Source organism: Cyprinodon tularosa, unplaced genomic scaffold (assembly GCF_016077235.1).
Source record: "Cyprinodon tularosa strain WSP-4 unplaced genomic scaffold, ASM1607723v1 ctg223, whole genome shotgun sequence".
Taxonomy (NCBI): Eukaryota; Metazoa; Chordata; class Actinopteri; order Cyprinodontiformes; family Cyprinodontidae; genus Cyprinodon; species Cyprinodon tularosa.
In genome coordinates this window covers 837,041-856,087 of record NW_024038833.1, presented here as the reverse complement: position 1 = coordinate 856,087, position 19,047 = coordinate 837,041, and the positions used below count along the sequence as shown (strand labels likewise).

The 19,047-nt window shown below is 34.4% G+C and overlaps 1 protein-coding gene across 2 annotated transcripts in view; it reads right to left on the bottom strand.

Annotated features, from left to right (window-relative positions):
• cacna2d3a (calcium channel, voltage-dependent, alpha 2/delta subunit 3a) overlaps positions 1–19,047 on the bottom strand; it is a 168,215-nt gene that overhangs the window by 62,206 nt on the left and 86,962 nt on the right. For both annotated transcript variants that reach the window (XM_038286306.1, XM_038286305.1), the window contains exons 9-12: positions 16,327–16,416; positions 14,703–14,816; positions 9,366–9,444; positions 4,650–4,783 (exon numbers count right to left, since the gene is read on the bottom strand). In XM_038286306.1, coding sequence (XP_038142234.1) covers positions 4,650–4,783; positions 9,366–9,444; positions 14,703–14,816; positions 16,327–16,416 — 417 coding nt within the window. The remainder of the gene's footprint in view (positions 1–4,649; positions 4,784–9,365; positions 9,445–14,702; positions 14,817–16,326; positions 16,417–19,047) is intronic.

The following is a 19,047-nucleotide window of genomic DNA, read 5'->3' as shown; positions in this document are numbered from 1 at the left end:
CACTCATGTTCATAAAGGCAGTAACTTTAAAAGAGTTACCGTAAGAAACAAAAGCTTTCTGGCACTGAGGGTTGGCATACAGGGAATATTTAGACTGTTGAGGCTTAGTAAGCGAATTAGAAAAGAAAAATCAATAATAATGAAGAGAAATAAAAGAAAATGATTGTCAGATAAGGAGTATAATATGAGAACAGTGAAGACACACAGTTTTACTAATTTAATTTCAATTTAATGTTCAAGATTGTTTTTAACAGGAGCATGAAACCCCTTAAATCTAGTGAGAAATTGGTGAGAACATTTTTTTGTCTTAAAATAATTTCTTCTACATGTGCATAATCTATGTTTTTAATTGCTTAAATACTTCATGATTACAAATATACATTGTGCCTAATTTTGTATTTTAGTTTACTTCTATTTTTGCCCCTTATCTTTCCCTACTGTTGTCCTCTACTTAAAAAAACCTGTTTGATAACCTCAGTTTTACCCAATGATAACATATTGTCAGTGTGCTACAATCACAGACCTGGGGACAAGAGACACAAATCTGAAGATCTAACAAAATTCCAGACAATCATGTCATTATTCTCTGCCACTGATGCCAAAAACTCTTTCTACATTGATATTATCAGAACTGCTGATACATAGACAGTTCATTCCAAGTTCAACGCTCCACTTAAACCAACATCTCCACCATCCTAACCTGTCTGACATCAAGCAGTTTACTAAACTTTTCACATTCAAACTATCCCAAAATGGTCTGAATTTATGCCCATGGACCCTGTGCAAACTATTTAACCCTTACTTGGATTTTATGGTAACTGCAACAGTCACACATGAATAACCTTTACCTGCATTGGGAATATTTCCTACTACACACAAACACGCTTGGGTAACACCACTCCTCAAAAAACTTTATCCCCCACCAATTCACATGAAGAACTATAAGTGCCCTCCGCCCATTTTTATCTAAAACCACTGAAAGGGCTGTCTTCATGCAGGTCACTGAATAACTCTCACAACAAAATTGTCCTTGACCCAACACTATCTGGGTTCAAAGGTGTTGACTGAAACCACTCTATTGCGGGTGACAGAAGCCTTAAAAGAAGCCACAGTGGCAACCAAGTCCAAGTCTATCCATAACTATCCTGCTTGACTGATCAAGTGTATCTGATGTTAAATCAGCCTAAAGTGGACACATCATCCACTATTTGCTGAGGTCCATTGGCAACTCTGTGTTACAAGAATAAAATTCAAGTAAATGATAATAGCCTAGAAAAAGCTTAATGGAACACCCTCATCTGTTTGAATATCACAAATTGGTCAATCCATTCTTAAAGAGGTTAACAGCTAGCACTTTCTACAAAACCTTCCAGTCAATTCAGACTATTTTCTTATGTTTTTCCTTGAATTGAAAAATGACTCACCATTGGACAGATGAACAAGACCTTACCTATCTACTGTATTAAAAAAAATATATATTGAGGAACCAGTTCTTCAAAGAGTATCTCCTACCCTAGGACTTACTCTGTACCCCTTTACTGCCTGTGCTGTACTCAACTGCAACATCCATTGTTTGATTCTTGTTGTTTTTATTATTAGCTTGTCCTGTTGTATGTCTTTGTATGTTGTATGAATATGTATGTAATCCTCTTGGTCAATTACTCCCATACCACATGTGTATCCATATTGTTTTATCTTAACATAAAGTGCCTTGCGACAGTAGGCGGCCCTCTTGAACTTTTAAACCTTTTGCTATATTTACGGCTGCAAACGTAAAGACTAGGGTTGTCAAAAAAGTATTGATACTGAAACGTTGTATCCGGATACAATACTCGTTTTTAAAACTATCGATACAGTGCCACCACCAGTGGCACCTAAGCCACTCATTCATCTAAAGTGCAGAATAGAGGACAATGGACTTTCAGAACACTGTGATTGAATAATTCTGTCAACTTTTCAGTTTCAGGCTTTTTTTTTTGTAAGAGGTGCAGCTGCTGAGAATTATTTTTGTTTCTTAACCGGTTCGGCTAGTGTCATTGCTATGAGTGCAAAGCATAGCCAAGGAAGAAACACTTAATTTTAATTTTATACGTTTTTTAGCAAGCTTGCCTAATATTGTGCACAGCATACAACCTTTATTGTATTTATTTATTGTATTTTATTTATTAATGAAAATATTTCTGTAGAATTTTGGAGTCTTTTTTTTTATCCTTGTGGTATCGAAAATGGTATCGAGTATCGAATATTTTCCTTAGTATCGGTATCGAGTTGAAAAGTTTAGTATCGTGACAACCCTAGTAAAGACATAAAATTATATTTCTTTGTGAAGAATCAACAAGTGGGACACAATCATGAAGTGGAATAAAATTTATTTGATATCTAAATTTTTTTAACATAAAAAAACTGAAAATTAGGTTTGAAAAATTATTAAGCCCCCTTGAGTTACTACTTTAAAGTGCCACCTTTTGCTGCAATTCCAGCTGTAAGTCGCTTGGTGTATGTCTCTATCATTGCACACAATGATGAAAAAAAGCTCTAGCTCAGTGATGTTGGGTGGAGAGCACTTGTGAACATCAGTTTTCAGTTTTTTCTACAGATTCTCAATTGGATTCAAGGCTGGACATTGACTTGGTCATTACAACACCTGGATATGTTTATTTGTGAACCATTTATTGGTAGTTTTGTTCTAGGTTCGGGATCATTTTTTTGTTGGTAGATAAATCTCCGTTCCAGTCTCAGGTATTCTGCAGACTCCAACAGGTTTTATTCCAGAATTTTTCTGCGAGTCCTTCAGTTTTTTATTTATTGAGAAAGTTTAACAAATTTCATAATAAATTTTATCAAGCCTCAAGATTGTGTTTCACTTGTGGATTCTTCATAAAAAAATATGTTATAACTATGTCTGAAGCCTGAAATTAACAAAAGGTCGAAAAGATCAAGGGGGCCAAATACTTTCACAAGGCACTGTATTTACCCATAAAGAAACAAATACCTATGTTCATAAGCAATGCAAATTATGTCAAATTTTCTCTGTTAATAATTATTTATATTGACTGAACTGATAAATGATAGGGAAAATTTTACCTTGAAACCAATATTTTTGTAAGTGACCTTCTGGTTTAGGATGTGATTCATTAGACTCATATTACTATTTTATACATATACTCTATTGAGAAAACATGTACAAAATATCACTAAGCCTGATAAAAATGTATTGTGATGATGGGATAAAAAAAAAAAACTGTAGCAGATGATCCCCATTTTATAAATGATAAGCACAAAATTACGAAAAACCTTAAAAGTACAAAATGGCAAATGGGAAAATCAAGCACTTGCCTTGATCTTTATTTGCCAATTTATTGCCACCAACCATGTGGTGTACAAATTGTCACTTTCTTTTCTTTTTGGTTATTTTTTGTGTAATGGTGATGTGTCTGAACAATAAAGCAAGATGAAAGGATCTAAGGTTTTTATGCAATTTCATGAACGTTTATGTAATGAAATGCAATTGTCTACTTTATGCATACTATATAGGGTCAATGGACTGCTCAAGTTACAATGCTCCCAAATGTTCACAAGAGGCTCATTTACTGAATGGTTCCATCTGCTAAACATACAAGCAGACACTTTCACATGCTGGTACACAGGCACCAAGAGACACATTTTCAGCTATCTTACTGTGTGTGAATCAAAGTATTTCTTATCAGTTATATTGCATTCACTATTGAAATGCTAAAGTTTTTTTTCCATTAACACTAATACAAACATAATCAAAATATGTATTGACAATACTTTTGACATTCTCTGAGACCATAAAAGTGTATTCTATTCTAATTAAATTAAAGTGTGTCGCTCCTTGGGTGTTTGGCATAAAATGTCTTTTCATCACATTGTAATTCTTTTTATACTCATTAATTTAAGTATGCCCCTCCACCTTGGTTCATAGATGCCAAGATGAATTTCGTACCTGAATGAAGTTGTCCCCCACTTTGCTTTCAAGTTAAACAGGTTGACAGGAAATTTGACATTTTCTCCTTTCTTAAAGAAAATTTAGATTTCCAAATTTAGAAATTTAGGATAATTTAAAGAGAAAGCCAAATAGAATAATCTCAAAGAAGACCTTCCCTTTTGGAATTAATGACACCTTTTTTGTTTTTTGCCGAACCTGTGATTTTCTTTTAAGTAGATGAAGATGCAGCAAACCAGCAAAGATTATATTTAAAAGCAGGTGTTTGCTCCATGATTAGTCTGACCTTACATCCACTGCCAAAGTCCAGCGAGTCCACAATCATACAGCTTTGCTCTGTAAGGCCTGAAACTTCCATTCACCCAACCTACTACATGCTTTGGGACGGCCCTTAATGTGGCGGTCCCTCTGCGGGAAATCACAAATGGAGGGTTGGTGCTTTGGTGGAAGACTTTAGGGGCCAGTTTGTGATTTAGACAACAGCTTTCTTGATGTCGATTCTACTGGTTCGTCTTGTTAGAGTGCCTGTGCTCAATGTCCTTTTCTTCGTTGTTAGTTCTGCTAATTTTCTGTTTTTAATTAATAAACTTCTCCCTTGTTCATCACAAGCTCCTGTCTACCAACACTCAACATACAAAGCAAAATAAAAAACAGGAGAAGGATAATAGAAGGATCGACTCACAGTGCTGTCAATGTATGCCTCAGTCCACACTGTGTCATGCTCCTGGTCAATGACCTTGGGACGGCTCAAAACATGGAGATACTCCATTACGTTCTCTTGAACGTCCGCCAGAGTAGAAATTTGAGTGAAATAGCCTGCAAGGCAAAAACAGAAATTGGAGTAGCTTGAAAAAAATATCCTTAGTCCAGTAGTGAGGAATTTCCAGTCATCTCAATCAGTTTGTCTATGTATATTGTGACTGAGTTCCTGGAAGCAAATATTCTTTTTCAAAAAGAAATTTACACTGCACACTTATCTAATGCTGCTTTATGCATAGTTTATCATCTCCAAAATTGATAACCATTTTCTTTGGGATCTGAAAATTTTTAGAATACATATTTCTTACATATACAACATGTGGCAAAAGTTACATAATTTCTCAGAGCTCAGCAAACTCCTATACCTGCAGTACAATGTTGAATGATTATGGCAAAGTAACTGCTTTCTTTACACGCAGCTCCGCTCCTGGCATCATTATCACTCATTCTTACCACCTGTGCAACTCCTCCCCTCCTTATCTGCTCATGCTTACCACCTGCTCCCATTCCACTATAACCAGAGCTCAAACCAGTTACTGTCTGACTTTGCTTTTGTCTCATGGATTCCATGCCTTTGCTGGGGTTAAAATTTCTGATTTCTGGACAATGACCAGGATTTTGCCCTCTTAATATTGTTTCTTGTCTTTCCCTAAAAAAATCTCCTCCTGATTCAAACCGCTTAACTGTGACCCTTTTTCAGTCCTGCGGCAGAGCTAGCAGTGAAGTCACCACTCTTCAAGGCATTATCCACTAACCCGGTCTCTCTTCCATAAAGGTTCCCGTTTCCACTCCTGAATGGGTTCCTGTTTGCTTTATTTTAAGTTTAATCTGGTAAATGTTTTTTGTGCCTAGTTGAGTATTGGTCAGAATAGCTGACATTATATAGATACATATATTAAACCAAACAAATTTTCATTTAATTTGTTCAGAATACTTTTGTTATTGTATTGTACATGTGTTAATCCTGAAAGCTTTTTATCTTAATGTTTATATCATGTAAATAACCAGTTATATGTATTTTGATTAAAAAATGCATCTTTTAATAAACTTTTTGATTACTTTTTAGCAATACTTTGACTTTAGCATTGTCACGTTTTAGTTGGTGTTTGTGGACCAACTTAATATGTAACGCAAACCAGAACAATGGAGACATCAGGGTAAAATAATCACGAGGAGCCAGGGAGAGACGAGATAGGAAGAGAACAGCATTGAGAAAGCAGCAACGACAAGGAACCAACAAGGAGTGACAGCAAAAGGATAGAATATTTAGCTGACTGAGACAAAGACAGGGCTAACGAGCAGATGAGGAGCAGGTGTGAGAGGAGACAACGAGGGAGCCAAGGGGAAAGGAACACACTCACACACACAAGAGGGCAACAGAGGACAACAGAAAAACCCGAGAACTAACATAAATCTAGAAATTACAACAAAACAGGAAATAAACCAATACAACTAGGAAACATGGGGCAAAGTAAAGCACAATAGAACCAAAACCATGACAAGCATGGCATGTCTGCTCTGAAAATACCAATATTTTTAGAAAAAGAATAGAGCCTTGTCTGTTTGGTGCAGTACATATTAAAATAAAAACCATCAGCTGGACTGAAAGCATTTGAATAAAATAAGATTGAAACTTAAACATGCAGAAATAGTTTTACTGGCTTGTTTAAGAAATTTTTATCTTAAAACTTTATTATTAGTCTCTTTTTATTCAGTGTTGTAAAACAAAAATGGATTAAGAGTAAATGTCTATGCATGTTCAAACCTAAGTTACATCAGACTTCATTCAGTGTTATTCAATAAACATTTTCTAATACTTAACATATCGTGGTCACAAAGCTGAGTACAGAGGGCAGTAGAGATGTGCTTGGTAGACAAAACTGAATATATGTATTAAAGATAGCAAAAGAATTTTTAAGTCGGAGCAAACCAGCATGGGTTCGTGAATGATTAAATGGTACATAAATGGGATGCAAAATCTATTCTCAGTAAAGCCAAATGCTGTGCCATTTCCTTGAGCGGTAATGCCATCATTATGCTACTAATGTACATGTGGAGGAGTGAATATTGTTCTCTCACCAGGAGAAAAGAAAGCTGCAAGTATGATAATATCTGGCAACAGTTAGACAGAAACAAGGCATATGAAGCAGCTCAATAACAATAAATTTCCAATCAAACAAAAAAGGAAAGCAGGAAAGTGCCAAACGGCCTCCTCCGATGCAAGCAAGGCCACAAAGCACCTTTCATAAAAAATAATAAATTTAGGGTCATTATTTCAAAGCAAAATCTTTACGCTTTAGGGGGAAAAAAGTCTTCACACCTAAAGAAAAAAATACCAACTTTAACATTCTATCAACTAACAACCAAGTCTGAATCTTTATTTGTGATAAAAATAAAGTAAATTGAAAAATAAAAATTTGAAAAATCTCTGAAATGTAACCGTAACCAATATGGCTTCACAACAGCACTTGACTAAATTTGATCTAAAAAAGAACAGATGAAAGTGTGGATTTCTATTTTTTTGCTTTTTTTTTAAACCAGAAAGTTTGGCAACAGGAGACATATTCATACACAGAGTTACATTAAATAAAAAATAGACTGTCTTATCTTAAATGTATCATTCATCAAAGTAGAAAGCTATGAGAGACTAGTCCCTGTGAAAGGCTGAGGTTGTCCTTCAGGCTGAGCTACTGGGCCAGTGAGATGAGCTGGCCAGAAGAAAAAAATTAATCATGGTCTCTGCTCTTAGTGACACAGCACACCTGTGGCATGGACTAGACAGACACAATGTGGCCCAGAAATTGTGAAGGCAGAGGAGCAATTTTTAAAGGACCTTGGTTTGGCATACAATGTATATGTAAGCAGAAACTCACAAGGTGTCCTTACACATGAAGATGATGAAGTGGGAGTAAAATATGCATCACAGTATAAAAAGAAAGGACTAAAGGTTACTTTAAAAGAATATGGCAATGGTGTGATGTAATATACTGTAGAAATTTGAGTGAAATAAAATAAATAAATGAACTTAATATAATATTTGTAGATGTTAAAAACAACAGCTAAAGTGTGATTGATTTAGTAGCAACCAGCTAAATTTAAAGCAAATGTAACTAACTAACACATGGACCATTATGCAAGACTTACTACTTATTTCTATACATTGAATTAGAATAACTAAATAGGAATTAGAACCCTGTAACAGATCAAGAAAATACAATGCCTTTACATTTCTGATTTCACATTCACTTAGTGAACAAACAAACTCTAGTTTTAAGGTTTGTTCAACAAATGTCTTATCTCTTTTTTTTTCTTGGTCACCTGCCTAACGACTGCAAATGTAAATTAGCACATCTGCAAGTGCTACAATCTGCCATATTCAGCCTATGTTGTAGACGTTCATTAATATGCACTGTTCCTATTAAATAAATAATGAAACAGAATGAAAATAATAGCTTTATATACCCCCAATATGTACATGTATGAATAAAAATTTGATACATATTTAGATACTTACATATTTTTGTGAGAACTTAAATGTTTTAAATTATTATACCATAACGTACAATGCATTTTGTGTCTGCCACCAGTATAATTTCTGATAATCTGATATTCCTTTTAGAAATGGTATTAGAAATTAAGGCGGCTCTTAGAATTTAGTTTTAAAATAGAAAAATAAAAACTGACATACAAAAATAAATACAAATAGGAAAGAAAAAATGCTTTATATTTTAATTTCAATATTTGTTTTTTAAATTTAAAATCAAATGGCCACAAATATCGATTCTTTGAAATAAAATCCTGAAATAAATGTAATAATAATCCTTAAATGACCAAAGACCAGTTTCTTTCAGGCTTGCCTTTCTCTCAACTTTGGGACCTTTGAAGCATTACCACTCTCTCTATTACTTTGAGTAAATGCCACTGGCTTGACAAAGAACACGGCTGTCCTTTTAAAAGTAAGATACAGTTTTCAAGTCAAGTCAAGAGTTGACTTAAATTTTGAGCTAACAAACTTGTATTTTCTTGTTACACTACTTATTGAAATAACCAAACCAGACATTAGTAGAACCAAAACTTCTAAACTGTCATGTAAAATATAAAAAGAATACAAACTGGACTGTATAATAAACTTGTATTCACACAAATTTGTACAACATGACACACATTCAAGTACAGTTGTTTCTTCACTAAGACCAATACCCTGAAACTAGATGGATGGCCGCTCTGATACCACTTCTGCACAATGCTTTGGCTCCGTGGTCATTAGTGCAGACCTACAGATGAATACACACATACAACTTCTGTGTGACTCGATTGTATTATCTAGAGCACCTGAGGGAATGGAGCCAGACAGTCTCTGTCTGCCATGCACCTCATAGCTAAATATAGAACCTAGGGAAAAGTGACAACATTTAAAACCTCTTACGCATTTGTATTTTGGTCATTCTTTCAGCCTGGGGTAAAGATGTAATAACATGACATGTTGTTAGGGCAACTGCAACCAACTGCCTACTGTCATGTGTTAGTGCTAATGCTAATGGCCACTGACAAACTTATTGATAATATTGATAAAAGAGAAATAGTTCTCTTTTAGAAACATGCTAGAATTGGCCATGAGGAGAAAAAGGTAAGATCCCACCTTTGTTAGCACACGCCATCCATTTTAAGTTATCTGCAAAGGCAGACTCCCGACCAATGAGGTAGGGAAATATTCGGACCTAGAGAAAGAGAGCAAATTGCTACAGTCATTCATTATGATCACAATATGATAAAGAGCAGCAAAGAGCTGAAAAATGGATAACTCTCTAAGGTCAATGTGGAAATTCTTAATCCAGCCATAGCCACACAAGGAACTGAAGGATTGAGACTCACATTTATACTTTAACCTTTTTATCTAAATGTATTTGTCAAATGTAACAAATCTAGAAAGCAGTTCTAAACAGATGCAAGTTCTGACAAGCAAAAATTTGATTCGAAACTCGAAATCTATCAACAAAGTAAGGAGAAGCCACAAAGCCAAGGTTTTCCAAACTGGACAGACAGCTCTACTGTAGCAGAAGGTGTAGCTGGCAGGTGTATGTATGCATTATAGCAAGTGCATGAGTGTGTTTTTGCCAAACTGGAGCAGATGCAAGCCTCTGGGGGCACAGCTGCCATAGATTTATTGCCAAACGTTTTCATTGCTCAGAATATTTTTGTTTACCTAACAAAGGGGGGACTGGTGGCTACATTTTTTTCTGACATTGTGGGGACCATATTCCATAAATCATAGCACATTTTGGAAACTGACTGTTCCTGTCCGGACCAAATTCTGGTCCCTATGGATACAAATGTTTAGAGGTTGAAACCATAATTGGTTTAGGGCAGAGGTCACAGATTAGCAGAACACGATCCGGATCCGGACCCACATGCTGGCTAATCTGGACCCAACTTGATTTAAGACATGTATAAATTACTGCATGTTGTCCGTGTCTAAGTGTCTAACTTCACTTGCACCGCTTCTCCTGTTAATATGGTAAAGCTTTGCAGAGGGCCAGCACCAGGCTACACGTGATACAAATTAGCCAATGAGCTGTCAGTCAGGTTCGCTGTGGTGAGCTAGTTTTAGACACAGCAGGTAAACCTGTGGCAAGCTGGGTGATGGGAAAGTAGGAGAAGACGGTGAGTAAAAGGGAGCAGAGAAACTATAGAATGCTGGAAGAAGAGCGGTGAACTGGTTAACGAAATGTGAAATGGTGTGCTTGAAGATGACCCTGTACATTTTGAGTTATGTTTGGCTCAACCTGAAGCAAGATTCTCCACTATGAACATAATCAAAAATAAACATTTATCCAGGCTCACGAATGAGCTCCATGATATGTGCTTTAGAATGGCTTTGTCGCCATTCAAACCCAGGTTTAAAAGCCTTGCAGGTCAGCCTAAAGCCCACTTCTCTCATTAAGCCACAAAAAGAATAAAAAAAACAAACAGTCAGTTCAGGTGTTTTATAAAATATGTGAGTCAGGAAATTGTCTATATACCAAACTGAACGATTGCTGTTCTCTACTCCAAAAACACTTTAGATTTTAAAATAGAAAAATATTCTATTTTTTTTTCATATTGTTTTAGTTAAAAAATTCAATGTATAACATGGATGCATGGAAACATGTTTTTTAGTTCAGTGTTAAATTCTATTCAAAGTAACAGATTATAATTAAAAATGTCTCCAGACTTTTGTCTGTATTCGGACCCTACTGATTTGTAATTGGTTACCTTTGGTTTAGGGAAAGGGTATGGTTTTCAAGACTAAAATTTCTTCTGTTATTTATTTCACCTATTAATAAAAACATTAATATTGAGACATTATTTTGAAAATAAAAGGAAAGTAAATCTAACGAATATTGTTTGTTTATTTCCAAGTGGGCCACACCACATGATATTGTATTGAGAGCCTACAAATTGCTCGAACATGATCACTTAAAATACCCTTTATTGTGTTTTTTCCTAAGACATATAACCACTGGCTGGTTGAGTCTTTAGCTCTGCTCATGCTCCCAGGTGACAGCACTATGTAGGGAGCAGCTATATATATATATATATATATATATATATATATATATATATATATATATATATATATATATATATATATATATATATATATATATATATATATATATATATATATATATATATATATAATTTATTTAATATTCTCTTTGTTTATTTGTTAGCATTACTTGAAAAGTTAAGTACGAATTTTAACTAAATGTTTCAGCAGAGGTGTACCTAATGTCAAAGAACAATTCATTACATTTCAGTGATGACCCAGACCATAATCCTTGATAAAGGAATTGTATAAAGGATTTGTTGACATTTTGAGATAGGACTATTTGGCGGAACAAGCAGCTCCCTCTTAAACCAGAGGGTGGCAACAGTGACTCAAACCAATATCTCCTCTTTTGGATAAAGTAAAGTTGCTAAAAGATACTATTTACTTTTATTTCATTTACATTTTACAACAGTAATTTTACAAAATATCTGTACTTTTACTTTAGGACACTATTGTTTACCATTTTCACATGTGGTTTAAAACAAGTCTGACTCAGTTTTCCACTTGGACCCGTTAGCCCAGTAAACTGGTCTCACAAAAGCTCCTTTTGTTATTGTAAGAGAAAATTATTAAAAGAAAGTGGGAAGAAGTTAGGATAAAAAATATGATATCTTCTATCAGTAACGCTGTTAGAAAAGAATGATTAATTTACTTTACAGTTTTGTATAGCATTCTTTTTTCCCCTTAAAACAAATCTAATAAATTAAGATGTCGAAAAATTGTCAAATTTCATTTTAAAAACAAGAGGTAACAAGTATCCTTTTCGTGCCCTTGACTAGCACAAGAATGTTTATCACAGCAATAAATAACTCATGAATAAATTTCTAATTTGGTTAAAGACTTTTATGATATTTGCATTAATCTTTCCAAAGCCAAGCTATATTGTGATGCTGTACAGTGGCGAGTCAGTAAAGCCGGCAGGGAGAAAAGCCATTATGAAGCAGTGGTGGAGGAAGAGCGCGGGTGAGCAAGACACACTGGAGAGAGTGACAGAGACTGAAGACTTCTATTATCAGCGGGGGTTTTCTAAATGGAACTATCTAGCAGCCTTGCGTCCCCCCCCCACCACTCACTGCTGTTGAGCTTTTAGGCCTGAAGAAGTGGGAGGTGCTGGTGCAGAAGGAAGTTTTAACTCAAACCAGTGCAAGCGTACTATTCATACTAGCCCATATATTGATTATATCAATATAATTTATAATAAAATACACACAGAGGCATTTATATATGTATATATCTAGTAACCTTTTGACCACTATTAATAACTATGATTGCTCTACCATTTAAGAACACTCATGATGCATATATTTGTTGGGATTTGGCTGGGGCCAGAGGGAACATCTTCCTTGGGGCTTGTTTATAGCTCAGAAAGTTTCTCAACTGCATCATTTTAAAAACTGATTTTACACCAATGAGACAATACATCATACATTAATCTTATTGTGGTAATTTTAACATTAACATAGTATTGTACTGTTTTAGTTTACTCAAAATAAAAGAAAAAAGTCTGAATATTCTAATAAATCAATTGAAACAGAAATCATACGGAAACAAAATTTAAACCAGATGTCAAGTGGAAGTACAACACAATATTTATTAAGAATGTTTAATTTTATAGCTTAAAAAACAATTTGGTTAATTTGGGATGGACAACATTTTGTTAAAGACTACAATGATTTTATCATATTTTAATTTGATTTATTTTACTTTCCAAGCATGTTGCACAATAAGCAATGTGTTTTAGACATTGCCTTGAATTATATCCACAGGTGTTCTGTTGTTGGACTCAATGCTGGGAATTCATCCATCTGGAGCTTATAAAGCCATAACATTCTCATTTGGGTTTCCTCAATTGTTCAGAGGCCTTTAAATCACAGCGTATATAATAATCTGCAGTAATAAAATAGTAACATTTTCATGTTTGGCAAATGAAAATAGTTTTGATAATTCTATCGGACCTGGATTAGAAAATGTTTAGACTATTTCAAGATCAGACAGTAATAAATGTTTCCATAATCTCAAAACCATTTTTGTTTTAACTACTCTTTTTGTCATCACAGTCCAAATTTATTTGTTCCTTATTTCTTATCCCACAGATATTTTCTAGAGTACATAGGGGTGTCCAGATCTGATGCTGATGAAGGTTCTCAGTCATCCAGGTCATAGTCATCCCGTAGCTTTCTCAATTCAATTGAGAAAGCTTCCTGGAGAGGTGGCGAAACGTCTTCAAATCTTGAAAACCAAGTCCAGTGGATATTTTTTGAATTTTTACGGAATCCAGATCTGATATCAATATTGGCTGTCAGTTTGATATTCACAAAAAAATAATATCAGAATATATGGGCCTGCATTTAAATCTTCAATACTGTGATCCTGATAGAAACAATTCTGCTTCTGTTTAAAGTACCTTTCACTCATTAGTCGATATTACATGGATCAGTTGTTCTCATACCTATTTTTGCTGACTATTGTTCTCGGCTTTAATAATATCACTTGATAATTTTTTTTCAAACTTTCTACAACACAAAATAATTAATAAAAGCAAATTTTATTGCGATAATATATCTGGTCATTATCAGTATCGGTGAATTCTCAACTATGCAATACCGTATGGTAAGGTAAATTAAAAAGTTGGGTCGTCACACCTCTAAAAGTAACATTCAAAAATCTCTACAAATTTATAACAAGATTTTTTTAAGCTTTAAAAAACATAGAAACAATAAACGTTCAGTGGCTCACAAAAAGAAATGTATTTTATAATAGATTTCTAAAAGATTAAACACTTTATTCGGGTTTAAACTTCATGTTTATGTGATTTAATGTTTCAATTATTTTAGATCTTTTTTTTTTCATTAGTTATATAAAAGCTACCTGTTAAATTCATATGGAAATGTGAGGTTATGTTAGTGGCCTATTCTAAAACAATGGTAAGTGATGTTTAATGAGGGACACATGTTGATTTAATGTAAAAAAAAAAAAAAATGTATCCATTTCTCTTTGGGATGTTTATGCTTGGTATAAGGCTAAGAAACTGTCTCTATTTGGAAAAAAGCATTTTGAAAAACAAACGCTATTAAAGGCAGAAACTTGGGTAACATATTTGAACAAAATCCTAAAGTTCGTAGATACTGAGCATTTTGGCACATAACCCAAAACAGGCTTTTCTTCAATAAAAGGAAAACTAAGAAGTCCTGAAACCTAAAAAGAAAATCTTAAGGCTTAAGATATTTTAGGTAAAAAGATTTTCATTGCCACCAAAATGAAAAAAAAATTATAAACGAAATGTAATAAATAATAAACAAATACTCCTACATGACAAATGAAACTAAGCCTGGTTTTTCAGGCTGCATATGTTTTTTTAAAGAAGAAAATATGGAGTTACATTACCTTCCTCTCTGGCCAGTTATACTTCTCAAAGATAGCATCATATGTATCGACTGCTCCATCTGTCACCAGCATAATGGCCTTGCTACACTCACTGCCCCTCCCGGTCTTGTTAAACTGAAAAAAAGAGAAAAAGACAGAGTTCTTGCACCTTCAAAAAAAAAAAAAGAAAGAAAGAAAGAAAAAACTACATGCACTCTTGGTGGTGTCCTTTCAGCTGCACTCTTACTCATGGGTTGCCACAGATATTCATCACCACTTGTTTACAGAGTTTGCAAACTTTTTATGCCGGAAGCCATTCGTGGCATAACCGGAATTCAAATTACAGTCAAAGACTTGTTTTTAACATAAACAATGCAGTCAAAAACTACTTCCTTTCATTTTTAAACACTAAATTGTTACTTAAACATTTAAATATTTAGGATCAAATAAAAAAAAATTGTTTTGAGAAAAAAGCTTGCCAAACCTTTTAGGCCCAATACAAAAAAGTTATTTCAAACTGATAACACCACTTGCCTGCATTGAGTTCTATCAAGTCTTTATGATAACAGGCAAAAAGTCTTCTACATCACTGTAGGGAACGTTTTCCCAACCTTTTCATGCTGAACCATTTTCTTCTGCTACACTGAAAGATTTGAAAAATAAGCCTTAATGTAAAAATGTTAACACATACAACACTGGTTTCCAGTTTGCAGTGATTTCTATGTAACATTTTTATTTGTGATATGACAAAGTAATTCTTAACCTTGTTAAACCTGGCATTAGATTATTACTTTGTGTTTAGTCCAGATGTTAAAGAAGCTACTGCTACACCCTTCCTGGTTTTAAAGCAATTTATGCCTGTTTTTCAAAGACATTTATCTTTAGAATGCTCTCAACTGCTCAGTCGCTCTACGCTGTACTGAGCCTGTTGCACCTCCATGAACAGCTGGATTCCAGCTTGCTTCAAAGTTTGACTAAAGAAGTAAGAATTTAGAGATTTATGGCGAGAAGATTTGCCTCGCCATAGCAAAAGCAGGAATTAGGACTTTTAAGGCCTGATATTATAATTTTATTTTAATGGTTGAGAGTGATTGATATGAAACTACAACAGACTGACTACAATGACTTCAGAAATATTTTAAAGGAATTATTTTGTTCATAGCTCTGTCTATAACTAGTTTAAATCTGCACATTTGAATAACTGATTGGCCTTTCATTAACTTACTTTCTACTAGAAAGTATAATTTTGGCTTTCAAAATGAAAACAAGCCCAACACAATAATGTGGATACTGCTAAAGCAATAAAGAAATCTAAGAGTTTTTTTAAAAGTGTAAAATAATTGGGAACACACATGCAATCGCTTTTGATATTGTAGGATATAAACATTGACTATATTTTTATTTTAAAAAGTAGAGTTCGTTATGTGTGTCACATTTCTTGCATGTAAATTTGATTAATTGCTGGTTCCTAATGGCAACAACCTGAGTCATCAAGTATCTTGTTTACTCAATTTTTTTTTGACTGAGTTTATTAACTAGGCTATTAATTACAGCCCTAATTAAATTTCATCATAAAACCATGGTTCAGGTGAGTGTGTCTGTGTGCGTGGGTCTAATAATAATTATGAATCTGTGAGTCACTTACATCACTGAGAAGATTGAACGCCTCCGTAAGAGCTATGTCCAACATACCAATGCCTTGAGCAAACAGCTTATCAAGATGCTCCCGGAAATGCTGCAAAGATAAAGTTTGAAGAGGTAGGAATTAAGGTGATATGAAACTAAAACAAAGAAATAAAGTCCATATTTCAGCAGATGCTAAATTTATGGCTCAGATAATCAGATATTTATAATTCAAATATATACTCAGTTTGACAACAGATTGGTCTATTCTTTGTTAACATACAGTACCCAGTGTTGCGCATAAGGCGTTCAGTGAACGGCCTTCTCTGAATACGTTCATATTTCAGTGAACGATGAACTGCATTGATCAGTTTTGAAGTAATGAACATGAATCAGGGGGATGTTCACTCTGAGAATGATGAGCGAAACACACAGCTCATGTTCCTGTTCAATTGATAACACTTTTCATTGGATTACATGAGTTTGTATGGCACCTATTATGGCAAACAGCATGACAGAACAGCATGTCTACTGCTGATCTTATTGTGCATGATTCAGACTCATCTTCTGTGGTTTCTTCCGATGCCAGTTTGGCAGATTATTTGTCAGAGTTTTATGAACAAACAAAGAAAGACTCGGCCAGAAATAACATACGTTCTTGTGCAAACTGTGCCCACTGGTACTTAACTAAAAGTCCGTTTGCAGCCACGTCCACTTCAAATTTAAAGTGACACATTAAGTTATAGCATCCAAGCTATCTTGAGAAATATGTGCTACTGAATGAGGAACGTAAGAAATCCTTTTTGATACAGATCTTTTCAGCAGAACCTGAATTTACTTAAATGTTTCTGAAATCCTGTGTAATTTTGATAAATAAAGGCTTCCCTGCACATACAGTATACATTGACTGCAATAAGTATATTCAATTTCTTTCTATATATTATGATCACACATTTAAAGGATGAAATAAGAGGTTATATTGTGTAGGATTGTGGCTTAGTTCACCAAATGAACTTGAACTAGTTCATTTATAGGTTTTGATTAACTTGTGAAAACGTGAACTATGAAAGTGAGCTAGTTCATTTTCATCTGTGTGAACTGACCTTGAGCTTGTTCTTTCTAACGATGAACTGGTACAACAATGATCATACCAATCAGAATTTTATAAATGTTGCTTTTTATAGATGGTTAACCTACTGTAATGGACTCTTAGAAAGCCTTGCACCAGATGATGAGGCTCAAGAAAATATTATTTAGAACTACATGTCAACTTTCCCCTTAACTTAACTGACACTAGGACAAATTCACATCAGTAGTAATTCTTTAACAACATACAACTATAATGCAGTTCCTTGAGGACATTTTCATTGTTTCATTTTTCTGTATTCAAATTTTTGTTTAATATTTTTTAACAATAAAACAAACAAGCTTGTACAGTAATGACCCCATCCCTGCACTCCCCCAGAAACAGAATTTCACAAAAAAACATACAGAGTATTTATATATGTTGAGAATAAAAACGCAACTATACACATGTATATGGTAACGGGTCACTTCAATCAGCATAAGACATGCTATGGTTTTGAGTTCAATAAAGTATTTGGCCATTGGCAAAAAATTGCTATTTCAACCTGGAGAGACATGGAGAAGAGCTGCAATAACAAATGTTTTATTCAATTAATTTCAGTTTATTCATACAGTGCAAATTAACAACATGTGCCACCCCAGGGCACTTCACAGAAACCACCCAACCAGGCCACCCAGTCAGAATGGTCAAGTTTTTTATCTAAGGAAAACCAGCTGATTGCATCGACTCACTGACTCTTCTGCTATTCCTCACACCAAGCATGCATGTAGTGACAGCGGAGAGGAAAAACTCCCTTTTTACAGGAAGAAAGAAGAGCAGAACCATGCTCAGTATTCCATCTGCGAAGGCTGACCGGAGTTCAGGTATGTATATGTATATATGTATATATATATATATATATATATATATATATATATATATATATATATATATATATATATATATATATATATATATATATATATATATATATATATATATATATATATGTGTTTTTTTTGCATGGAGTTTCCGGCTTCCTCCCACAATCCAAAAGCTATGAGTGTGTGTGTCCATGGTTGTTTGTCTCTGTGTTGCCCTGCGATTGACTGGCGACCTGTCCAGGCTGTACTCCACCTCTCGCCCACAGACTCCAAGAGATAGGCATCAGCCCCACTGTGACCCTGACAAGGACTAAGAAGGGGAAGATGGATGGGTGTATGTATATGTATATTACAAAACACTTTAAATTATTATTATTTTATTTGTAAAAGTGGAAAACATTTCTACCAGCAAAAGGGCCACATCTTCATGCAAACTACAAGTCGTGTTGGAAATAAAACATTTCATGTGATTCGTATATCTTATAGTATATGACCACCTCATTTCATCTACGTCATGATCTTTGAGGATTGCTGCATTTATTTTTTGTGATACTCTTGGTAATACATCTTTCTTTAGCTTATCTCTTTTTTTCATATCATTTTGAACCATTCTTCTCTTTTTATGTTTCTTCAATTATGGTCAAAGAAAAGTGTTCCGGCACCCAGCTGGGGCAGCAAGATATATATTAACATAGAGCACAACAGAGTACAGCCAGTAGAAGACAGCCGTACAGTTGCACACACATACACACAAGCACAATAACATACTGTGTGTAAACAGAAATAACTCACA